The sequence below is a fragment of the Manacus candei genome, unplaced genomic scaffold (assembly GCF_025592945.1).
Source record: "Manacus candei isolate 608988 ecotype Guabito, Panama unplaced genomic scaffold, ASM2559294v1 h1tg000017l, whole genome shotgun sequence".
Taxonomy (NCBI): Eukaryota; Metazoa; Chordata; class Aves; order Passeriformes; family Pipridae; genus Manacus; species Manacus candei.
The window spans coordinates 26,179,107-26,205,467 of record NW_026138065.1 but is presented as its reverse complement, the minus strand read 5'-3'; the positions used below and the strand labels follow the sequence as shown (position 1 = coordinate 26,205,467).

Here is a 26,361-nt window from a genome sequence, read left to right as displayed (position 1 = left end):
GGAGTTGTTTTTCAAACATAATTTACAATGCTACTTTAAGGACTAGGATAAAAAAAGTTTTTTGGGTATTTCTAGGTATTAAAACTACAAGTAGCTTATGTCTTGACTTAGTTTATAAAATTCCTTTGCTGAATAGTAGACAATAGGCTTTTGGACGAGGATGCTGTAGTGCCTTGAAGTGAATATTAATATCAGGTTTCTGAGTTGAATGATAGATTATCTGTATCAGTGATTTTTAAAAAGAGCTCCTTTTTCTTCTTAATTATTTGAAGTTTTAATTTTTTCTTTTTCTTTTTGCCAGAGATTGTGTTATGTAGGTTTTGAGGTGGAGTTATCAGTAACTTGGATGTTTTGCATGCAGACAGAGAGCATGTATTAATGAAGCAGGACTGGTTAATTGTAGTGCTAAATGGGGCTGAAGGAGGGGAACAGTCCTCCTGATACTGTTTTACTGCAAAGAACACAGGGGTTACCTGTCTGGAACACAAAGTTGTTGGACTTACTGCTTTGAAAGATAGTATAACAGGGGGGAAATAAGAGGGAAATGAAGCTTATTAACAAATTCAGTTTCTCCACTCAACGTGTTAATGTCTCCAGTACAACTCTTCTTCCAGAAGCCAAGAACTGACTATTAAGTGTCCCCTATCTTGAAGAAGTAGTCTTCAAAAATACTGCATGATACATCATCTAGGCCAATATTGCCCTTCCAGTTACCATTCAGCAACATTTTAATTTTTCATTGAATACAGTGTTGTATTCAATGAATACAATATTCAGTGAATACAATATTTTTTTAAATTAAAAAAAAAAAGGCAAAAGCAAGCTTACTTCATAAACTTTTTCTCACAGCTGTTTTGGCTTAGTTTTTACTCATCATTATTTCTAACTTTAAACTTCATTATATTACAGTAGAGAATATAGGTATAAGCAAAAAGTCCATTGTTTTGGGGGCTTTGATTCCATCTATTTTATGTTACTGTTACCTTGTTTTTTGATTTTGTGGGGGTTGTTGTTTCGGGGTTTTTTTTTAATGATTGATTTTTTTTTCCTTTTTTTTCAGCCAAACCTTTTACGTCTAAAGTGAAACAGATGCGACTACATAAAGAAGATTTTGAGATCCTGAAGGTGATTGGTCGAGGAGCCTTTGGGGAGGTATGTGTGTGAAGGAGGTGGAAGGGTGTGAATAGTACTCCTGCAAATCTGCAGCACTGAGGAGAAGACAGATAATAGTAATACACTAGTGTACAGGTTTTTACATTATTTAACCATAATGGATATTGTAGGCCTACCTAATGTTTGATGCAAGGACATTTTGATTTATACATTCTTTGACAGCTCTTTTAAGTCTTGTAAATTTTGAGAGAAGTTCACATGGATCAAAAAGCCATGTTTTGACTTTCTGATGATAAATCATTTCCTTGACTGTAATTTTTTCCAGCCAGTAGGTTGAGGCCGGTGAGTTACTGATGGTATAAAGATCTAGTAATTCCTAATCTTTCTAATAACTAAATAGTACTTTATAGTACTGTTCCAGTATATACTATATATTATATATATAATATATTACAGTACTAATAGTTTTCAGCAGCTTAAATAACCAGTTATTGATAGTGACATTTTAGGAACATAGAGAAATCTCTGTTTTCCTGTCATTTAGTTTCCTATTCTTAATGAATGTTTGAATATTTTTCTTGCATTTCTTTTGAAGGCTTTAGCAGATTTTAGTTTCTTTTTCAGTAGTCACCTACCACTATCAAACTATACAATTTTTTGCTGCTTCTGATAAAACCACTTCTTATTTGAAGTTGTCAGCTAAGGCTGTCGATCACTAGGTTGAGGAAACTTTAGTAAATAAATGTTAGTTTTCTGCCCCTTTTTCTTAATTATTTCGGGTGCATGAGCTTTGTTTCTCATGCAGGACACTGTGCTTTTAGGAAGAACAATTTGGTGTACAACAGTGCCCTGAGTTTTTCATAGCCAAATATACTGCAGATGTGGGTAGTGTGTAAAGCTTCTGCAGTAGGTACTCCATACTGCCAAAAATACATGTGAACTGAAACCCTAAGAATGAGAAAAGATTTTCTGATCAATGTCTTCATTGCCTTTGGAAATGGAAGTTCTCTTTGGTAAGAGAGAATCTCTGGAGGCTCTGACATGTGACAGAGAAGAGTTGGTTTCAGGTTCACTTACATGTTTGCATCGTGTGTGGAAATTGGTCTTTACTAGTCTGTGATTATGGAAGAGTAGACTCCTATAGGTAGTATGTAAGGAGCAGTAATTTGTACTGTACTGTGTGTCACTGCATACTCTGATGCTTACGTGCAAATGTAATCACTGGGCAGCTGTAAAAATAACAAAAAAAGAGTTGAATTTATTTAGCTACTTTAGCACTCTTGGTTTTACTCCATCTGGAGTAAAGCTTCTGTATAAAGGAGACTGAAGGCTGAAGTTACTCATGGATAATTTATCTTTAGTCTAAACCTCTGCCACAAAGAATGTTGCAATCTCCATTTTGATGTAAACACTTCTGCTTGAAAGATCTGCCTTTGTCAGTGCTACCACAGGAGCTGCAGCTGAGTTCATGTACAAACTGTGTTAAATATAGGAAAAATTGCTGATATTGGTGCTTCCTTGTCAGAAGGATCATACGTGAAACCTGCCTTATATTCTGTTTATACGAGAAGTAATTTTTGTCTGCTAAATCAGCATCAAACACCACAGCCGCTAAACCACAAAGAAAACATAGTTCTTTCTCAGGAAGTTCTTTGTGGTGAATCATCCCATAAATAGTGAGAATGTAACTTTCCCTGTCCTCTTCTGGGGACAGTCTGTGTAATTGGTTAGTTCTCCTCTTCTAGGAACAGTGTTTCTTTCTAATTCCTTATCTGAGGATAGCATGACTCAATTGTCAAAATGTTCAGTAAGGGAAAAACTCAAGTTCTTTCAGTGAAGATGTTTGGGTTTTTATGTTCCTAAAGTAGGACTTAATAAATATTTGGAAGGATATATGTTAAATTTTCTTACTAGCTTAGCAAAGACAAGTTTCAAGTCCTAGACATTTGTCTAAGAAGACAACTTCTGTATGAAATTGCGAATTTTCCTTTAAAATAACCAGTAAATATCTGAACAAGGTTGAAAAAAGGACCACTAAATTTTAGTGCTACTTAAACCACCAAAAACTATATTAATATTAAATTGCAAAATACTTTTATTTACTGAGGCAGATTAAGAAATCTGAAAGAATGTATTTTCTTTCCAGCAAACTATAAATGAGACTAAGGTTTCTCTAGGTTACTGGGAGGGGTAATTTTTGTCTCCTGAATCAACATAATTCTGAAATTCTGTAGACTACAAAGTTAGTGCAAGTTTTCTTTGGCACTGTCTCAGACTTGTTCTTATTTTGATTTTACACTACTCAATTTCTTCAATTTGCATAGTCAAGAAATATTTCCCTTTTTGTTTTTACAAGTTTAATGTAGACAAAAAGTAGTTTAAACTAGTTACTGCTTGTAACTCTAAGAGTTCCTAGTACTTAATTTTGTTTTTCCCCTCACGCTGTTTTCTGCCAGTCTGAGAACGTTTCCTTTTTGTCAAATTATTGACATACCCCTTCCTTCTTCATGCATACATTTACTTATTTACAGTTTTATGCCATAGCACTGTCTTTAGAAAGCACAGATGTTTTGCTTGGGGGAGGAGCAGGATTATGCTGTTAAAATTAATAACGTGGGCTTCAAGTGTTTCATTGTGCTGGCTTCAGTCTGAAAACACTTCAGCACAGTCTGAAAAACTTAACAAACAATTCTAAACAGAAAGACTTTAAACTTGGGAGTTGGAAGAATGCTGCTAGGAATGGTGAAGCAACTGGGCAACAGCTCTTGGTTCTAGCTAATACCAACATTTTCAGTTGATTCTATTATTGCTTAAAAAAGAAAGTTCAGTGCATGCTTATGCAAGCAAATATTACATCTTTTTATTGTTGATATCTCGAAGATGATAAATTTTGTAACTTGAGAACTAGTCAGTTACTCCTAGATTTTGTCATATAGTTATAAACAGTAACATTCCCTCTTCTTGTTTCTGGGGGTCTGCCTGCTCTTGTTGGGCAAGAAAACCAATGCTGAATCTTTTTTCTACTTTCTTTTTTCTTCTTTTTCTTTTTTTTTTTGTCATTTCAATTTTAATTGTTTCTGTTTTAACTTTTTTTCTGTGTAAGGCTGTTGATTTTTAAGTGAAGGAAAAGTGTACCGTAGAGACAAGTAGCCAAGCTTGGGGCACAAGGTGTCTGACAGCATGCCAAACTATACTGCTGTTTGTGGGAAATATGGAAAACTTTTGGAAGAATTGAAAAAGAACCAAACCAACATATCTGACTAAACCAAGATATTTACATCAGCACATACCAATCATTTTTTCCCTGGGCTGCTCACAGGAAAATATAAATTTAAATAAACCCCAACTTTTTAAAGTCTAATTTTAAGAAGTTCCAGTAGCAAGACACTTCAGGATAACTAGACAGGATTGATTACCCTTTCTTCTGTCTTGACAGCTTTACCAGGGAAGGGAAAAGATCAAAACAGCACTCTCTGTGTATTTGTGCCTTTGTATAGGTTGTAGATACCTCTGTGTATATGTAAACACTGCCTGGGTTTGTAATCGTGATTCAGAATTTTTTGTTACAATTAGAAACTGCACTACTCTTTGCTGAAGTGTCAGGTTTTTCTTTCATAGCCTTGGAATAAACATTTTAGGATTTACTTTCCTAAAGCACTGAGACACCCCCCAAAAGATGCTGTGATTGCAGAAAGATGATGAGGTCTGTGTCTCTTTTGTGTGTCTGTGTGTTGATTATTGATATGGAATAACATTAATGGCTTTCACAGACTAAAAGACAGCTTCTGACTGATTGTAAACACAGCTGGTAAGCTCAAGTCTATTTTTGTTCTTTAGTCACTCTTCAATGCTATTACACATTCACAGAAGGTACTGAGCCCTTGATCATGCCACAGAAGGCCTATGCTCCAGCTGTTCACCTAAGGCAGTGCCATAGTTCTTAAGAGTTGTGTCCAAGTGAATGCTGAATAGGAGGCTGCAAATTTAGGCAGCAGTGCAGTTAGTGTATGTCTTTGAATAACTGAGTCCCTTGCAGAATAAAAGCCTTTGCAGAATTTGACGTGCTACAGGCAAGAAATGAAATCCTGAAGGTGGCCTTGAAATACATGTATTGTCTTATGCCTCTGGGTACCTCTCCTACAATGGTTAATGGTGGGGAAAAACTTATTTTTCATGCTGGACAGCAGCAGCTAGGCAGCTCTAGGAGCAACCTTTTAATTTTTTCCTGCATCAGTCCCAAAACCCTTACAAGTCTTTAGGGCAGAACTCATCCAAGTTATGTATGATACAGTTTTAATGCTGACTAGTTGCAACATTAAAGCCTTCTCCTCCTGCCATTTGTCATTAGAAATTGATACAGATAATGTGTTACCAGAGTTTTCAACTAGTTTTAGATGGTAAAGTAAAAGGAGAGTGAGGATCAAATCTGCACTGTGGCTTATATGTCACTGCAGAGGATTCGTATTTTCCCTCTTAAAGAAAATTGTGATGCCCAGTCTTGGGGTACCATGCACAACAGAGCACACAGTCTTTATGAATTAAAATTATTATATTATAGGCTAAAGCAATAATCTATTTTTGTGTTTCAAAACTGAAAGTTCCTTGAGGGATCCCAAGTCTGAACTTGCACCTCATGCATGAAGTAACCTTTAAGAATTTCAGTGCATAGACTAGTTTAAACAAGTAAATGTAGTACCTTTCTATCCCATCTCCTTTTTTTCTACCTTATTTCTTTCTTCTATCTCCTCCTCCCCCCTGCCCCATTCCTACCCCCCGTAACCCCAGGAGGCAGCAGTGTCAAGAGCAGGGTCGATAATGCGGCGCCGCACATATGGGAAGTGGCAGCTGCTCCGTCTGTGAGCCTGTAGCTAGGCAAGAGGTACACTTGGAGATCTGCTTTGGCTTAGACATCACAGTATTGCAGTCCTTCAGCCTGCGCTTTTGCCGTGTTCATGAAGCTGTTGCAGCTGATGACACATTTGAAGATGGTTGAAAGAGGTTTGCCTGACACTTTCTTCAAACTGTCTGATCCTGTATTTTCTTTTCTGTTGTCACTGTCTTCACACACAGCTGGTTTACTGATTATGAAAGAGGTGAAAGGAATGTAGGATTCAACCTTCATATTTTTTTGTCACTGGCCTGCAGGATGAAGATGATAATAATCTGTATGACAGCATGTTGGTTTGTAACCAGATGCACACAGAAATAAACTTTTATCTGTATAAATATTAAGATTTATTTGAAAGGGAAGAGGCAGAACAGGATAGTTGGAGAATGGTTGTTAAAATGTATTGATTGCTGAACTTTTGTATAGTTGGGATGATAGTGCAGTGGTCTGGTCTAGTTTTGATTAACAGCTCTGAGTTTGTGGCAGATTCATACTCATTTTGGTTAAATGAGTATGAGCTTTCCATACCCACAGAAGCCTGAATGTCTAAATGTGTTTGTGTAAACTTCTTCCCTCCCTCTTTCCTAAAAATATTCTATGTTAGCTTTTATTATAGCTAAACAAAACTACTATTCTCAGGAAAGGACTGTGTCAGTGAACTTTGTTAATTTATTATTACAGAGGCCTATGGTATTTAATGTTTCAGAAGCTATGGGGGGAGGAGGGGCAGGTGGGCAGGCCTGTGTTCCTTGTTTTACTTCTGTAGAAATTGTGGATTTCACTGTTTCCCTGCTGCTGACAACAGGCATGATAAAGAGCTCATTGAACAAAAGGTGGGAAAAAAGTATGAAGTCATACTACCTTTGAAGAAAGTCTGGTATGCTACATGAAATGACAGTGGAAGTTGTTTTATGGCAAATCTACAGACTGATTTTGTTTAAAACCCATAATACCTTGTTTCTTTTGATTTACAATCTGCTACACTGTTACCTTTTCTCCACGCCTCTATAATTTAAATTAGTGCGTAGACTGAAGTCCAGGAGCATAAAGCACAGTGCCAGAGACAGCCTTGTCAGAGTATGATAGAGCAAGGGTTGTGATGGTCAGAAGTACCATTGTTCATTGACAGTCACCTAGAAAAAAATGATACATAGTGAGACTGTGATATATAATGAAAGCTTACAATAGACGTGGAACTTTCCTCTGTTGTTGTGATATTTCTTTCTTGATGGCAATGGTGTGATACTGTGTGGATGGTAAAAACATGTCCGGAACACTCAGGACAAAACCTCCAAAACTGAAAGATTACATAAAAATGAAAACAGGACGTGTTTTCATGTTGTAACTTATTTATCTATCCTTTCCCTTTTCCAGGTTGCAGTGGTAAAACTGAAGAATGCAGATAAGGTTTTTGCCATGAAGATACTTAATAAGTGGGAGATGCTGAAGAGAGCTGAAGTAAGACTACTGTAATGTTTTCCATGATCATGCACCCCCTTACTTTGCTGAATTGTCACTTCTCTGTCCACGAGGCACTCTGTGTGTTAGAGGGGTTGAGGAGGTGCTTCACAATTTACTGACAGTGTAAACATTAATATTAAATAAGCTTAAAGCAGTTCATCAGAAGGGTTAAAATGGCATGGAATCTTGACTTAGGTGGGGCTGGATGTTTTTGACATTATACCTTTTTTGTAATTGCTCAAGAATTACCAACTACACAAGCGGTCTTTTAATGCATTTGTTCCACTTAGGAATGCAGTCTTTAGCAAATCTTTTCCATGGTGGAAGGTAGTTACTGAGCTTTAAAAAGGTAATTGCTGAGCTATAACTCACCAAGCCTATTAGTTTATCAGTAGTTAGAATTTAGTCAAGGCCAATTAGTAGGTTGAAAAATCAGAAAGATAAAAGTTTCAAATTTGAGTACATGTTTCGTAAAAATGTCCATCTGCAAAAATCTGTGATAAAAAGTTCCTCATTAAAGCTGGAGTCCATTTTGTGTCCGAAAAAGGTGGAACAGCAGTTTTACCAACCCTGCTTTGCCTTAACTTCCTACTGTCATTATACAATTCAGCTCTTCATAAAGTCCTTGATATATTTCCCTGGATTCCTTTGGAAAGAAACTTATAAAATGCAGTCTACACCCGAAGACCTGTGTATTAATTTTAAATGGGACATGTATCTAACCCTTTAATTTGCTTTGAAAATCCTAATCTATGCATACTAAAAATAAAATACCTAAAAATAGACTCTTACAGTTTTTATTTGAGACCTCAACTTTGTTACTCTCAGACTGCCTTGCTGTTCAGTTGCTTCCAAGTTTATTCTGGTTTCCGCATTTATGTTTTAATTACATCTCGGTAGGAAATGAGATCAATGGGAAACCGAAACACTTTTGAAAAAAGAGCATTCAGACAAATTAAAGCCAATTTCTGATTGTGCACATCCTGTCTCTTTTAATGGAAATGTTATCACATTAAGAAGTATAAATGGCATGCAGATTGTGGGTAGATGTATACAATGTGTTTCCTTTTTATCCAGAAATTACTCAGATACTGAGCAATCTAGCATTAATCTTGATACAGAGGTATTTCTCTCCAAGACAAATGTCACTAATGTAAGTTTTATTATTTCAGTGAAAAAGAAAAGACCAGAAATAAAGTTCCACTCTATTTTTAAATGTACCCTTTTAAAGTGAGTTTGAAAACTGTTTCTGTTCATTAAAATACAGTTATAAATAGGTTTGAAAATTTTTTCTCTATGCAGGGTATTAAAAATACTCTTCCCATGGGTCCAGCTGAATTTCTGAAAGTCTGAAGTGTTAGCCTAAAAAGAATTACAGCTATGTTTTTCCATGTATTTGTAACCCATGGGTATACAGTGGAAAGAGAACCATCTGGAGTGAAAATGCATTACAAAGCATGACCTTCCACAACCCTAACCTGTCATTTTTAAACGTTGATGAACTCACTTCTTACTGCTGCTGGGGAAAATGACCCATTCTGGCTCTGCTAGCTGTGTGCTGCACTGACACTGAAATACACAGGAAAATCAGGCAGTCCAAAAATGCAAGAGCAGCATGTAGATAGAGGTGTATGTTTGTATACCCCTGTATCAACAGCGTGGGGAGTGGGAGTCATTGGTCAAAGTAAAAAGGGAATACATGCTCAGAAGAGGGTCGTGAATGCCAGATAAAGGTTGATGACTGCAAGCTCTGAGAGCAGTTGTATGTTACAATGAAATTACACAAGTTGTAAAGTCAGTGTTCTCTTTTGTATTATACGTAGCATAAATTTTCCGGATACTTGTCACTGTTGAAAACTCAGAGGTGGGATGTAGAACTGGGAGCATTACTGATACAAGGAGTACCTGGAAGTGTATGACAGCTTGCTGTTACACTCCCAAACCTGTTACCCTGAGCGTTGACAGTCACTTAGAGTTACATGTGTGCCACACTGGTGCCAGATGAGGCTCAGGAGAGACCAGGACAAATATTAGCAGCATGGAAGCAGTCAGCACTCCCTGGAGGTGCTAACTCTGAGCTGTAAGACATGAGCACCAAATAGTTGAGCAGGTCAAATTCTTTGCTTCTTGAAGGCCATGATAACGGTATAGATATAACCAGAGCACTGAGATGGCTTTGCTATGAAAGAGAGTAGGGTCAGATGATCTCTGGAGATCTCTGCCAACAATTCAAGGAGACTGCCTGGGGAAGGTGAAGTGTAATGCTGGAATAATGAAAGGCACAAAAAAAAGAGGCTTCCTTTAAAAAAAAGCTTAATTGAGCTGTTACAGCAATTAAAAGAACTACTGCAACTAACTGTTTTTTCTTGTTGTTGCATTATTTTTGCCATGAACCACTTAGACTCTAGCTGTTACTGTCTCAGCTGTGATCTGCTGTGGTAATAGCTGTTGCTCTCAGCTCTAGGCATACTTCCCAGAGGTGGATGTCTAGAGCGCTCAAGGAATGCACAGTCTTCTGTTAAATAATGGCAAAACCAAGTGGAATTATATAAACTGTCTAATAACTAATCCTATGAATTGTGTCAGAACAAGTAGAGAAAGTACATGTTATTTATACTTGTGAAAACAAGAGTTCATAGTTATCTCTCTCTGAAATATGTCAAGAGTTTACAAACAAGGAAGGAAAAAAATCAAGCTGAAGCATCAAACAGCTTTTCTTCCTTCTGAAGATGATCCTTGCTCCTTCTCCCACCCCAAGTCTATTTTTCATTCAGTAACCTTTGAAGGTATTTGTATAAAGTATGTTTTGCTGTTTTCTCAAATTTCACTGATTTATCTCGTGCATTGTGCTATGATTAAAGTATGTCATCTTTCTTTTTCCTCATCTGCATTATTCTTACTCACTGTATTCACCAAAAAAAAGTATAGTTCATTTGCTCGGAGGAGAGAGGTATTTTCTGCTCTCTTTTTACTGCATGTATTCTTGTGCATAGCTCAGTCTCTAATGATACCTCACTTTTTAGTCTTCACTCTCCAAATCTCACAGCCAGCAATAGCTGTGCTAAAGTTCTGATATTTCCAGATTTAAGATTTATTTGGATTTGGAAATCAAATTGGGATTTATTTGGATTTGGAAATAAAATTGAAAAAGTAAAAAGAAAAGGCTTGGATTTCGTTTAAATTTGACTGTCTCAAAGATGGAAGAGATAAGAGCAGGGGTTCAAATTAATGCAACATCTTTGTGAAGAGCAGAGTGTGCTGGAGGAGAATATGGTCTGTATTTGTCTCTAACTCTCCCTCTGCCTTCTAAATATAGCCCATACAATATTATTCTTTCTTTTGCACTATCTTTTAGATTTTTTTTTCTTAACAAAATTGTGTGTTGGCTTTGGTATTTGGTACCTTTTGTTTTCTTGTGATATTCACTTCAGAACTCAATTCCTTCGAAAGATTTATCATAGTTCTTTGCTGTAGTTTCTTTTTGTCTTTTCATCTGTTGGGTCATTTTTATCTGTCATTCTGCAGTTGCTTTTGCTGAGGTATTTTTTTCACTTCTCAGGACAAGTTGCAAGACCTTCATTGAATTAAAAACCTTGCTGCTTTTTACTTCATTATTTGTTTCACATTTTATCTTTTGTTTCATAAAAACCTGTGTTCTCCTTCTCTTACGTATTCCTTAATATTTGTTGGTGGTTCTTGCTCCTCCTCTGTTCCACTTATGGTGAAGGCACCTCTTGCCTTCTGTTTTTCTTTCAAGTATATTGGGGGGGAAACCCCCTGGGGTGTCTGATAAACAGTTTATATCTGGCAAGAGCAATATTCAATTCTGTTCTACTTTTGCTGAGTATCGGGTATGAAGAAAACCCCAACTGATTAATGATTATCAAATGATGACTACATGGAAGTTATTGGCAGCAACTTTCAAATGAAAAGAACCTTGCTTATGTGAAAACTCAAATGTAAAACTAGGCTAAGGGCATGATGAAATAAAACAATGACACAAGACTCCAGATTCTAGCACTCTGACTCCTACTGCAGTTACAATTATCTAATGCCATTATTGATTGTTTTTCTTAATCATATATTGCTATTCTGTCATTATTGATACTTCAGGATTTTGGCTTAGTATTTTTAGACAATAGGAAGCAGCAACTTATTTATCCCTTTGCCTCACTAAATGCTATAGAGAAGTACAACTGTTTAAATTTGAAGAAGGCAGGCTTTTCTCATATTTATTTTTTTGTAGATTTTGTCATGTTTGGATACTGTAATAAATGACTTTTTAACTGAGAGGCGGTTTTGATTCCCCCCCCAAAAAAAACACAGTCAAAACATGTTTTTCTTTATATATTTTACTTAAAGGCTATAATTATTTTTTTCTTCTTCAGACAGCCTGTTTTCGAGAAGAGAGAGATGTGTTAGTGAATGGAGATAACCAGTGGATCACAACATTACATTATGCATTCCAGGATGAAAACTATTTAGTGAGTGTTGCTTTTATGTATATGTGGGTGAACATGAAGATTCTTAGTTGTGGTTTGAGACAGAAATGTAGTTTGTTTATTTGTTAATTTTGTGTTCTGGACCGTACAGACCATATTAGGATCTGTGATGTTGTGCATAAGATTCTGAATGGTGGAGACCGGTCAGAAACTTTGAAAAGTTCTGCTGTAAATGTCTCATACATGCAGCTTTGTTTTCTAAACCACTATGCATTTGTTGATAAACCTTAGTCTGCCTGCATATTCTTTCTTACAGTTTGTCACTCCAGTTTAATTGGGTTCATAAAAATAAAAGTGCACTTACTAACATAAATTTTCTATTCGACTTTAATTTTTGTGATTAACATTACTGATTTTACAGAGGGAAATAGGGAGTAGCCCTGTTTGAAACAGCAGTTCATTTTGATTGGTCTTTGCTATTTTGAAGACTTAAGCCCACTAAGATGTCACAAAGCGATAAAATGTTATTGCAGCATGGAAGAATGCCACTAAATGTTCATAAATAAGAGTTGGAAGCTATAATTGTAGATTAAAGTGTCTCTTTAACGTTATTCAGTTTTCAAGTATTTTGAAAGACTTGCAAGAAAGAAGCTAATATGAGGACAAAGTGCCAATTTTATATGAAATCTTTGCCACTTTAAATATGTTTTGATTGTGATAAGAGTTTTGATAATATTTATACCTGAAAAGTAAACAACTACACATTGATGGGTTTTGATTATTTGTGTTTTATTGCCCTGTGCTTTAGATTCTATACCATTAGTAATTCTCATAATTTCTTAGAAATCTACTATACAGCCACAGCCTTTTTTTTGCTGCCAGTCTGTCCAATAAAAGAAGTGCTATACATGGAATTCCTGCAGATTTTCAATGCTTTTTATATTGCCATTTACATATTTTATATATGCCATTATATTGCATTCTGTTCTGTCAGCTCAGATACTTGGAAATCCATGGATTTTGGTGGATTTGTATAGAATCTGGGCTTTGCCTTTGTGAGTCTAACTGTTGGCTTAAATACCTCCCAACCAGCTTCATGCTTTGTTAATGGGGACAGTAAAAAAATCTCATTTTTTTTGTAATTCTTAATTTTGTAATTAAGAGCATTTAAAAGAAAATATTATATATTCCACAACAGCCTGCTAGAACTTACTTTATTCTTGCCAGTTTCCTTATTTTCTCTAAGCACAGAGCAAGTTCTGTTCTTTATCTCTGATAGTCTGCTAACAGGAGCTAGTTTTGCATCCTGCTGGGGAAAATATCAGTAATACTGGGGGTGTTTGTATCTTTTTAGTGTGAATGTATCACTAATTCTCTATATGTTTTTTATTAAAATTATGTGTAAAAAATTGGCCTTTAAAAAAAAAAAATCTTTGTAGATTTGAGCACTAGATGTGGTTGAGCAGTGGATGTTGACACTGTCTGCTAGAACATCATCATAGACAAGCTGACCGGTGTGCCTTAGATAAGCAGCAGTGAGGTGGAGTGAAAATTAACTGTTGGGCCCAGGGGTTGTGATCAGTCACACAAAGTCCAGCTGGAGGCCAATTGGTGGGATCAAAACTGGGGCCAAGTTCTTCATAAATGACCTGGACAATGGGACAGAGTGCACCTTCAACATGTTCCCAGGAGTTAAAAAAATAGGGAGAAGTGGCTGTGCAGTCATTCGGATAGACCTCGACAGACTGGAGAACTGGACAGAGAGAAATCTCATGAAGTTCAACAAGGGATGTAATAAAATAAAGCCAGTACATGCTGGGGGGCCAACTGGTTGGAAAGCAGCTTTGCTTGAGGTCCTGGTGTATAACAAGCTTAACTGTAAGCCAGCAATGCAGGCTCACGGGAAAATAGGCCAGGAGTATTCTAGGCTGCAAGGAAATGTGTTGCCAGCAGTCAGTGGAGGTCCTTCCATTCTGCTCAACCCTGCTGCAGCTGCACCTGAAGTATTGTGTCCAGTTCTGGGCTCCCCAGTGCAAAAGAGAGATGGAACTACTGGAACAAGTCCAGTGCAAGACCAGAAAGATGATTAAGGTGCAGGAGCATTCTTCATGTAAAGAGGGGCTGAGAGAGCTGGGATTCTTCAGCCCAAATAAAGGAGATTTGGGAGAGGGGCTGTCATCAATGTGTATAAATAAGTGATGGGAGGGAATGCAGACGGGAGCCAGGTTCCTCTCAGTAGTGCCTGATGAGAGGACAGGAGACAGTGGACACAAACTGAAATACATGGAGTTTCATCAGAACACAGGAAAACCTGTCTTTACTGTGAAGGTAGTCAAACACAGGAACAAGTTCCGGGAGGAGTTGTGGAGTCTCTAGCCTTGGAGATAGTCAAAACCAAACTGGACCCACTCATCATCAACCTTCTCTTGCTGACCCTTCTTGAGCAAGTGAGGTTGGAGTAGATATCTCAAGAGATCTCAGCCAAAATAAATGTATTAAATCCCCATGTTAAACTTTCACTAGTTACTAGAATTTAGTGTTCTTAAATCTGTGCTTTTGAGAAGTATTTGAGACTTGGATAGGTCTGGATGATTATGTATATTTAGAAAGTATTTTTAAAGTTTTAAAAAAATTTTTTTTTTTAAGAACATGGATAGTTGACATTGGATAGGATGTTATACATTGACGGAATTTTTTAATTTAAAATTCAGTTGTTAAATTTAGTTCTCAGTGCTGTGCATGTGTTTAACTTCATTTACACAACTTAATACTTTGAGTTATGGTTTAAGTGTTGGATTATTTGAATAGTTGAAGGTTTCCTTACCATTAGGCTACTGTGATGCTCCAGCAAAATGGGAATACTGTGTCATGAGAGCCAAAATTGCATTTTTTTGGTATATCCAGTAACTCAGTTGTTTGGGTTTTAAAAGTCCTGAAGAATGAGTGCACAGATCCCACATCAGTTAGGTGAATCTTAAGAGGGTTTTTCAATATGCTTTCAAAGCAATAAGTTAAGCTCTTGGAGATGTCTATACAATGCATCAGTTAATAATCAATATCTGAAGCTCCAAAGGCTTAATGCATTTTTCTAAAACTGTAAAACATAAGAAACTAATACTATAGATCTTGTTTTGGAGGGAACATAGGTACACCACTGAATAGAAGATATTTATCTTGTAAAAGGCTTGTAAGCATAATTTAAGAAGTTAATTATTCATGTCACAAAGCAGCAGATGAAAATTTGATTGTCAACACATTTAAGCTCTTGTGAAAATGCATTTTGTACTTTCTTCATGCACTTGGAATCGATGAGGATGCCCAAGTTATTCTGTATCAGGGTGTTAAAATCTTTGTTCATCACCCTTATTGTTATGGAAAGTATGAGGGAAAAGAAACAAGTGTAAGATTTCTGCCTGCACCTCATCCTCCTTATAGCTGGTATAATTTAGCAGATTTTTTTCCACATGTTTTAGTGTCTTTTTCTGAAAATGGGAAGGACTTAAATACAGGGAACTAATAAAAAAAAGCTCCTTTAAGTTGCTTTATCAAAATTTTAAAGAATCAAATTGGGGTATACATTATTACATCTTTAATATTTTTTAGTATTTGTACTCCTGTTAAGAGTCACTGCTTCTAATGCAGCCTTCCTGGAGACACAGATTGGAACTCTAAGCAGTAGCTTTCAGGTACTCGGTACTTCATTGGGAATTCATTCTCAGGCACATGATGTGATTCTTGGGGCTGTCCTGTGCAGGACTTTGATGATTCTTCCTACTCAGAATATTCTATGATTCCAGTTAATCTGTCCACAGTGATGCTTGAAAGTAACGTCCTATCAGTGTGTGATAAATTAGAATGCTTATAATTAGTTTGTTAGTTATTAGTTTGATTTTTTTTTTCTTTTCCCCATTTGCCCTTCCAGTTGCTGTTTCACAATTAAAACAAGCTAAACTAAGCTAAAAATATGTTAGTCCCGAGTTTCAGACTTAAGTTTCACTTTTTCTAGTCATATTGACTATGTCACTAAAAAGAATGGCATTTCATTCTGTAAATACAGTAAAGTGCAGAAAGGTTCTGATTTCTTTAAAGTCATCTGCTTTAATGGCAAGCAAGTTTTATGTTTCATTAATACACCAGAAATCAAATTTATTTTTCTCCATAATTTCAACTAGAGAAGGTGACACCTTGTATTTTATGTTGCCAGATCCTGTATCATGCACAGTGTCAGCAGTTTCTGGAACTGTGGGCCACTGGATGTCTCTCAGACTTTGCCTTAATCTGAGTAGTCTGAAAACCTTACTCTCCAAAAGCATTTGTTTAATGGAAAAAGAAGATGGTAGGAAAAAAGGGAAAGGGAAGCCTGGGAAATCAGGGCACATAAATGAGATTACAAATTAATACAGTTAGTTTCATTTTTATAGGTCTGTACTTTAATCCTTTACTCCTTTTGCATTTTAGCAAAGGGTATTGTCTTCATAAGGCAATCCAGAGTATCTAAATGTTCCATGTTTAGTGATGGGACAGTGGATAAAGTTGATACTATTTTGTCATGAGGCTTACTGTATTTGGAGAGGTATAAATATGAAAAATATTCAAGTAGGCTAAATATTAAAATGCAGCTGAACCAACTACTGTTTTCTGAACATCTAAGTATCTTGATTAGCTTTTTTTAATGCCCATAATAATTTTTGCAATATATTAGTTTTTATGCTTCCATGAGTTTTTAGTCTGTGATTCACACAATAAATCGTGGTATTTTTCCCCCTCTCTGTTTTCTTATCATTCCCACTCTGCAGTACCTGGTTATGGATTACTATGTTGGAGGAGACCTGCTTACATTGCTCAGCAAGTTTGAGGACAGACTACCTGAAGATATGGCTCGGTTTTATTTGGCTGAAATGGTGATAGCCATCGATTCAGTTCATCAGTTGCATTATGTTCACAGGTAAGTAATTTGAGCTCCAGATTCCTCTTGGAGTGGTGGAGTTACTCGATGGACTGAAAGTAGTTCCTTTGAAAGAGTTTGAGCTAGTAACAAGTTCTTGCTGCAATAGTAAGCACGACAGAACCTACCTGTCTGCATGTTGTGGTTATTGGAAATGTGGCTAAACTTGTACCATATGGTCACAGACAGGAACGAATATCTGAATGCATCTCATGAATCTTGCACACAGGTTTGTTTGAAAGTTAATGATCCATTATTTATAAAAGCAAAACTGGAAACCTGTTTGTGAAATAGGATCAACTTTGAACAGGTTTATTGAAAGGTCAAATTCTGTTTCTTCATTAATCTGTTCAACCTGTACTGAAGCTGAAAACACACCATTGTCTGCTTTGAATTTTTATCATCATTTTATTTTGGACTTTAATTGTCTTTAAAATAGAGTAAGGGCATTGCGCTAAATAAATAGAAGTACTTTAATTGTGGTACCTTGGTGTGTATATATATATATATATATATATGCATATATAAATATATACATATATATATATATATATATAAAAATACTGTGTTCAAAGGAAAATGTCATTCATGTCTAGCTATTTTGGAGACTGTGATTGATTTTTCCACAAAACTAGTATCATCTTTTCTTTAATATATAATTCTCCACTGAATTCCATGGTAATTCTTGTATGCAGAAGAAGAGATTACCTTACAAGAGGCAGAATTGTGAAGTGCACTCAACAGATGTACTTGACTCTGACAGAAGTCAGGAGGAAAACTCCCAGTTCTTTAAGCTGAATCATTAAGTTGGCAGAATGAGCTTGTTTGATACATCCGTCTATCACCCTTAATTAGAGTTTATACTAACTGTACCTTTTTTTACTGTTCCCATTTGGCTGCTTCACTGCAGAAAAGGTGGTTTGGGGTTTTTTCCTTTTTGTCCAAAAAGTGTATTGCGGTTGGTTTTGGTGTGTTAGTAAGGTTGTATTTTGTTTCCTTTGAGATTCTGGCCTTTCCTGAAAGATGTGTAACTAGGAGTGCTTTAAGGTGGGGTGGTGCTAAGCTGCAAATTGGACCTCTGGAATATTTTGCAGTGTGATAGTTTTGTTAAAGAACTATGTTTACCTGCTAAAGAGAGCTTTGTGTGATAATGTCTTATGGAAGAACCTAAACAGAATACTCTTCTTGAATGCTGAAAATTTCCAATGTGTTATTTCTGAAAAACTATTTTTTTGCTTAGGACCTGATGTCAAAGGTTTTTGCTTTCAGTTTAATTTGGATCTAACTTTTAAAATGTCTTTGTGGGTAAATTGGTGAGATGCTGTCTCCTGTTGCCAGGTCCAGAGTACTTCATGTACTCCATAAGTTGACTTTTATCCAGTGAGTTTGCATATGGAGTAGTTATTCTTTGCAGAAGAACAAATCCCTACCTTTTCCTCCAAACAGATCAAAACCTTCGTAATTCAGCACTGTTAGCATGTAATATGCAACAGATGTGATGTTTCCATCCTCAAGCAGTTAATGTCCCCAAGATGAAATAAGTGTTACTGTAAAATTTGGGGTGAAAATTAAGTAGCATTGCAGTTGAAAACAACATACTAGTTATTATGCTTGCATATTTATTGCCATGAATGTGTAACAAAAAACCCCCACAAACAAACCTGTACATTCCCAGTCCTTTATTGTTTGACTTAGGGCTTTGCCAGCGAGGTTCATATGTTTATAAAGTTCTCAATGCTACTTTGGCATTTTATCATTAGTACTGCTGTAATACAATGCCTGTTTATAGGGGCATGTTTGGCAAGATTAAAAATGTAAAGAGCACTTGAGTATATGTTAAATGATCACCCTTTGAAACAAGACCTGTTCCACTGTTAGTTTTATTAAGATTTTTGTGACTGGTAAAGCAGAAGAAAGGAAAAGAAAGCATATCATCTAAATGCCACTAATGCTCTTTTCCTGAAAGTTTAACCATGGTGGCCACATCCTTTCTAGGGAGTGTGTTGCACTCAGCAAAGGACATAGGAGAAGAAGGAGGAAATACTACTAAAGGGTAGATTAATGTAGCAGCTGCAGTAGTGATATTTCAGATGAATAGCCAGTGTGCATCAGGATTTGATCTGAGTTGCAGCTACTGAACTAGAAACCATGCTTTAGGCATGTTTAGGTCAAAGCTTTTTTTGTACAATGAGATAGCAGATTGCTTTGTTTTGTTTCCTTTTAGTGCCCCAGTTCTTTCAGGATAGATTTTTACATTAACCATGCATAGTTTTGTACTTTGATAATTTTATATTTTTCTCTGAATGTTTCTCTGCCTTTTAAAAATTATATGTCTGTTTTTACTCTAATTGCATCACTCCTGTTGCATTTTTCTAGCATTAATCATTTTTTTGTTGTCAGTTACTTTTGTTTGGGAGTGATGCTGATTGCAGTGACCATTCCAGTGTCAAGTGCAAGACATTTTTCTTTCTTGAAGTGCATTGGCCAAGTTTCTGAAATGTCAAATAGAAACAAACCTCAGCATTACTTAGATGACTGTATTTCAGGTTTTGGAGTTCCAGATTTGAATGCCATTTCTGCACTAGCATTGTGGGATTACAGGATGAATTTGTAGAGGGAAGGAGATCAAAATCTAGGTATTAATAAAATTGTGCAGGTAAATTGAATGAAGTTTTCAAAGCTGTGTCCTGATACCTAATGAAATTAAGAAAGAGAAAAGTTGCTAACTGAAAACAACATCAATACTAGCATTTTTAGGGTATTCTTAATATTTCCACTGTTTTTATCCTTTTTTTAGTTCAAATAAATATGTGATACAATATTTCCGAGATAACATCAATCAGAACATAAAACTTGGATAATTTTTCATTTCTGATTAATTAATTTCTGTGAAAAAACTATGTGGTATTTTAGCTGATAGTTAAATGATGGCTCAGAACATTAACAAAATGGCCTTTTCTTTAATATGTATTGTAGCTTTTGAAATTGTTATGAGTGCACCAGCACTGACATTACCAACTGATGTTGACAACTCCAAGGATAGCTTTAGAAAGAAAACTTCATTGAAGTTAAATATAGGTGCAGGTGTTCACAATGAGAAGGAATGTAAGTGTACATATCTCTTACAAATGCACAAATTCCCTGGGACTTCATGTAAACCTACCTACCCCGATATCTTAAATTACAAATCTGTGCTAATGAAGTGATGCATCCTTGGAGGCCAAGGTTAAATATTGTCTTGTGCCAGTTTCCTGCAAACTGTAGTATCATACAGGGTAAGATTTTCCATTTATTAGGCATCAGCATCAATTTGTCTTTTGTATAGTTTTTACACCATTTCTTTTTTTTTTCCTTTTTTCCTCTGAAAAAAATATCCATGTGCACTAATATTAATTTCAGTTTCAAGGTTGTGTTGTTATTTAATTCTTCCTCGTGGCATATGTTAAAAGCTTGTATTTGCATGCATTATCAGATATCCAGGTGTGAGCTACAGCAAAACTCTTAGCAATTCAAGTTAGGTAGCTACACTTTATTTATGTGTGTTGCATTACCTCAAACACATAAAATTTCCTTTTTTTACAACTCCTCCGTGATGTTATTGGTGAGCCACATTTTCTCCAGGTTTCATGTAAAGTGGAAATGCTTGGTTTTGTCTAAGTCCTCTTAATTAAAAAGACTTGATAAGGCCTGGTTGCCATGGGAAGGAAATTTCCCCTGAGGATTGCAGAAGATGCCCTAAAGGCAGGTCCTAGTGCCAGGCATACTGAGTGTGCCACTGGTGGCTTTGCACACCCCTGCCCTGTGTCTGTGCTGCTGCCTTTTGTGCTGTTTTCTGAGGCAGACCTTTAGTAAGGGTGCATCTAAGTCTGTTTCTGTCCTAAATTTAATTTGGGACATTCCAGCTTCTTGAATAGTACAGAATTACAAGTGTTAATGTGCTTAAATAATTTCTATCTTGACTTTCTTTCCTCTTCCTATTTTTAATATGCAGGGTTGCACAGTGATTCAGAGCAGAGCCAATTTACAGCTAGGGAGCGTTCAGCATTTAGGCTCATGATCTTCCAGACCACTGCAAAAATATTAATTTAAAATAGTTTTCATATATTGGCACACACCCACATTAAACAGTCATCTTTTTCTATTGAATGGTAAAACAATCCTTACTTACCTTCTTACTAAGAAAATATTTTGGAAGGATTATGAGGCACCTATGTTAATTATTATTTTTGTTGCTTAAGTTTATGGGAGGATAGTTAAGACTACAGGGCACTCTTAAGTTACATACATTTCAGATGTTGTCTTTTGCGTGTGAAAAGATAGGCATGCAAAGCATAAACATGCCTACTTCCAGAAGGTATGTGAGATTACAGTTAGCTCCATCAATGTGTTTCTGGATTTCTAGTTGCTGCTGTCTTTTAGTTGGAAGGATTTTAGCATTCTAAACCACCAGGTATTTATTTTTTTCCTTCCTGTTTTCTCCATCAGCTTCTGAATTCTAAGCTGAGCTTCACTGGAACATTTGAGTTCTTAAAATGTAGAGCAGCAGAATTCTCTGTGGAAGTGACATCCTTTCTGAGAAATATTGAACATAGGGGAATAAATCCATTAGAGGGATAAAAGAACTGTCTCTTCCCTATCAGGCCAGCCTCTTTGCTTTTGACAAGGAGGTACTATTTGTCCTCAGTAGAAATCATCTTAGGGACATCCCTGAAATATTTACTGTTGTTAGCAGGCAGCTGAAATCTGGGATTCTTTGTAGGATGCATTTCACTTTCAACTATAAGTTTCTGTGCCAGCGTATCCATTTTTGTCTTGCTGAATAAGTGGTTTTCTGTCTTCTGGGTGTATCCCATCTTTCCTGATCATTAATTTACTTAAGTGGAAAATTCGGGGGTGGAAGGCCCATCTAGGGAGTTAGCTGCATTGCGCGGTATGTCTGAGTTGAATTGGCACAGGGATGAGCCAAGTGCTGTGGCCTTTGGTAAAGTGAGCCCTAATTGTGGGTTTGAAAGAAAGCAACATCGTATTTTAAGTGTTTACCAAACTTTGCAACAGACATAATGTTGAATACACACATGAAGATGTCCTTACAAAGTGCTGAGAGTGAAGGAACCAGGGCTAGAAAAATAAGGAAAAAATAACATAAGGTTATTTTGATAGTTACTGAAAATGCATTGCTTTGAAATGTGGCATGGTTTAGTTTTACATGGAAAACTGCAGGACAGAAAGTTATTTTAGTGAGTATTCAGTAAGTCGGTGCCTCCTTACAAGGTATTCCTTGACAGAGGTAGGAGAGCTCTGTGAATCTGGGCTGTGTTTCTGCTCCATTTTTCCACTGACGAGGGTCTGGATACAAAGGTTATCTTCATGGACTCTGGGCTTTCATTTTGCCCTGTGACCCCATATGGTACAAACGCTGGCAGCTGCTCTCATAGTGTGCCCTCGGGGTGGCATCTGACCTGCAGTGGAGACTGTATGAGGTTAATGCTATTTGACTAGAGTTTGTTGGTAGGATTTCCAAAGGAGCCTGTGATGACCTAGAAGCATTTTGAAATAAAAGACCCATAGATGCTTGGATTGCCAAGAGCTGGTGGATTACACTGGCTGTACCATCATGTAAAAGGCAAATGGTTTCTTAAAGTGTCTAGTGGGAGCATTAATTTAAGTGAAAGCTATGTGATGGGTGACTGAGCTAGTGTAGACCTATATATATATATATATATATATATATTCTGTGTTACTCAAGCAGAAAGAATTTAGAAATCCTAAATCCAGTGCCTTAAGTGACAGTAGCCTTTAGTAGTCCTTTCAGCAGAGGTGCTTTTACAAATGTGCCCTTCAGCCTTTTTTTCTCCCATTGTTCCTTTGTCCCCAAGATCCAAGCTCCAAACATCCCCTCTGCTCTGCTGAAATAAAGGTTTGTGGCACTGTGCAGGGGACTGAACAAGGACACCAGTCCAAGTGAGAAGTAACTTCACATTTTAACTAACCTGGATCAATTCTCTGATCTGATGAAGGACAATAGTAGGAAGTTGCTTAAAGCCGATCTTTCCAATAAAATCTGTGTTCATCTTGTTGTACCTGTTTTTCTCCTACATACATTGAATGGTACTTTAGATATCTGGCGATTTCTTCAGCTCTGTGATTTTAAAGAAAAAGGGACATGAGAAACAGTTGGAGATGGAGTATCTAAATGTCTTTAGCTATAATAACCTCAGCAATAAAACCTTCCCCTTTCATGTCTGACACTGATCTCCTAAAGAAGGAGATTCTTGATCACTGTCAGTTGAGAAGACCAGCAAGACAAGGAGCACACCCCTCCGTTCTTTCTGCTGAGTCCCTACCTGTCCTTTAGCTAATGCAATTACACCATCATTAGAAAGAAGACTCATAGGGAAAGGAGGAGTGTGTAGATATGAAGATTTTTTCTTTTTCATGTAGATTTTTCTTTTGGGTGCAGTTGCTTGTAAGGCAGATGATGTGAGCACTCTCTCAGATGGTGTGTAATGCTGTTAAGGTAGGAACTTATGGCTGTCATAAAACAGAAGTGTGCAAACACTTCTAAAAGTGAAAATGAGGGAGATGCACAAGAAATAAAGTTTGATTGGAAAGGGTCCTTTTTAACCCTTAAGAGGAAAATTATTAATGCCAAAAGTCTTCTACAGAAAAACCCGTGGTCTTCCCTTCCAAGTAATAATGTTTATAGCTACGCTCAGTGGATGCTAAAAGTGATGGAACTTTCCAAGAGCTCCTGCTCTCTAGCATAAGGATTCATTTTACTTTGGTGTTTGCATGAAAAAAGTCCACGTTGAAACAGTTGTACCTCCGACGTGAGATCTGTTTCAATGTCTTATGAAGCTGGAGATGTTTGTGGAAATGAATAACTTCTTTTGAGGACAAAACATTCCCGTTTGCAAGCTGTTTTTATGTGAGTTAAGCTATAATTTTACACTCATTCTTTTCTGATTGTTTCAGACCTGGAAATACTTTTTCCTGCTACTTTCTTTGGTATCCAAAATCAACATCAGGAAAGTAGGACAAAAACATCTTCCTTATTTCTGAATTTTTAGCCCCAGTGACTGTGGTTCTGAGGGTGTAATTAGGTGTTTGTTTGGTGGATGACGATAGAGTTTGTAGTTAATGCTTTCCATGATTTTTGATCATTTATTAAGTTCAGAATGATGCAGAAAGAAATGAGGATGACAGTTGTGTGATAGAGTCTTCATTATTCTCAATTATAATTGTTTTTTTCTTATGGGAAACGAACTGTCTTGTGGTTTGTGTTCTACAGATTTTCCATTTCATTATCTCTTTGTGAACAGAGTATTTATTTCATAATTACCTCCTTTCCTTGTGTCTCCAATTTTCATTTATTAATACCCTATGTGTTCCTCAAGTTCCTCCTTAGACTGCCTCTATTTTATTTATGATTATGTACCCTTTGCTTCCTTTTTTGTATTTGAAATACAATTGGGTTTATATTATTAGATTAGATAAGATTAGAAGCTGCACAGGACAAATTCGTTATCATTATCTGACTTGGAGTGTCATGTAGATTTGTCCTTGCATAAGTAAGCAATAATGAGTTGGCTTTAGAGTTCAGTATTCCTGCAGTGTTAGTATAAAATCACAACACGGAGATGCTTGAATACGTTATAAGAAGTGGTTTTTAAACCATTCTTTTACCTGTTTTCGTGCTAAAACATTCTTCCCAGTGAATATTTGGTGCATTTGGAGTGAAAATGTTTTCACTATCTGAACTTTCAGATTGGACAACTAGAAATTTGGTATTTGGATTTCTGAATTAAATGACAGTTGCCTCAACCACTAAATGTAGTACTTCCTTTTTTCATAGTAAATTAAGATAACCTTGCAAGATATCTTATTATAATTAAGATATCAGTGCAAGAATATGATTCCTGAAAGGGCAATTAAGGAAGTACCAGTCCAAGTAACCTTGTCTGCATTGAAGCTGTTCTACAGTAAGCATTTCCCTCATACATTTCCAGAAGAGCTGTTGTTGTATTGTTAGAAGAACCTACCTCATGGTCCTTTTTAATAACAGCAAAATATTGCTAGATTTTAACTTCTGTTTTAACTTCTTAAATGAGAAAAAATAGGTCACTTAACATCCTGCAAATTAGAATACTGCTTACCAAGCAGATGCTTGCATAAGGTCAGACTTGGTTCATTTATGGAAGGCTTCATGGTTGGGGTCAGAGAAGCAAGACCTTGTGGAGCTTTATCTGAAAAGTTGTATTAAAATCTTTATTGACTCAGGTGCCGTGATGTTTATGCTGTTCAATTTTTCTTTATTAGCTTTTGGGGGGAACCTTTAGCATTTCCTTGTGCAGCAGGAAGCAGTGATATTACTGCCACTGTAACTCAGTAATTCTTAATCAGATACAGCGTGTGAAGTCCTGGAGAAGGGCATTAGAAAGATAAAAACAGAAAATACTGGTAGAGGAGAAGGAAGAAAAAATGTGGAGGAGGGGCTAAAATCTGATCTGATCTGATCTAACAGTAGCAGTTATGTCTTCCTCATATAGGAAATTAAACCTTTAGCACAGAAAGGAATTTACTTTTATGCAAGTACAGCTCTTTTAGAGTTCTGTTTAAGTTTAAGGGCTGAAAATTCGGGCCTTCAGTTCCTTTCTGAGATATTTTAAAAATATGTATTTGCTTTATTTTTAAGGAAACATTGTGCCATGTGTTTTACGTCAGAAGAAAAATGTTTTTTATTCATGCAACTTGAATACAAAGGCTTTTCCAATAACACTTTATTCTTAATAAGCATAATTTTAGTGTGTTTGAGCAAACTGTACTCTTTATTTTTCTTATTTTTAAATTTCTGGGATGTTTTTTCTGGCAAGCTACTGCAGATACTGGTGATACTGAGATACATTTTGACCAAATGCATTTCTTCCTTTATAGCCTTTGGCTGCAGTTCCTTCCTAAGTGTATTGCTGTGAAGAGTTTAATGCCAGTGTCACAGTGCTTATTATATTTGGGATCATGCCTGTCAATATGGTTTGTTTGTTTGTTTTCTAACCACAATGAAAGGAAAAAACACACACTGAACTCTTTGTGTCATATGTCTGTTGCTGCATGACACAGTAGAAAAACTGTAGACAAATGCTTCAAACTTGGTCTGGCTTAATTCTGCATATATCCTTGCCTTTTGGTTGGAATAAAGATTATGTTACAGGTTGAACTTGCCCAAACACATTCCGAATGCCTTGTGGGATGACAGTCTTTAGGATACATTTTTATTCTTTTCCTCAATTTCTGTTTTGTAAAAATAATGAATGTATTGTTTTCAAATTCTTTCCCTCAAATTATTATCTTTTTGCTGTGAATTAAGCATAATAGGGGCCTTTCTGTTAAATAGAGCTATTGTTCTTTCCCAAGAGTTGCTCTAAAAAAAACTATAAAATATTCCTGTGTAAAAGGATGAAAGTGCAGTTTTGATCTCTAGTGGAGTGACCTTCTAAAAAAAGCATATTCTTACA

General features: G+C 36.3%; 1 protein-coding gene across 10 annotated transcripts in view; it reads left to right on the top strand.

Moving 5' to 3' along the window:
• The window catches only part of CDC42BPA (CDC42 binding protein kinase alpha), a 187,011-nt gene that overhangs the window by 60,048 nt on the left and 100,602 nt on the right, over positions 1–26,361 (top strand). For all 10 annotated transcript variants that reach the window (XM_051783376.1, XM_051783375.1, XM_051783373.1 and 7 more), the window contains 4 exons: positions 1,061–1,152; positions 7,376–7,459; positions 11,851–11,946; positions 16,701–16,849. In XM_051783376.1, coding sequence (XP_051639336.1) covers positions 1,061–1,152; positions 7,376–7,459; positions 11,851–11,946; positions 16,701–16,849 — 421 coding nt within the window. The remainder of the gene's footprint in view (positions 1–1,060; positions 1,153–7,375; positions 7,460–11,850; positions 11,947–16,700; positions 16,850–26,361) is intronic.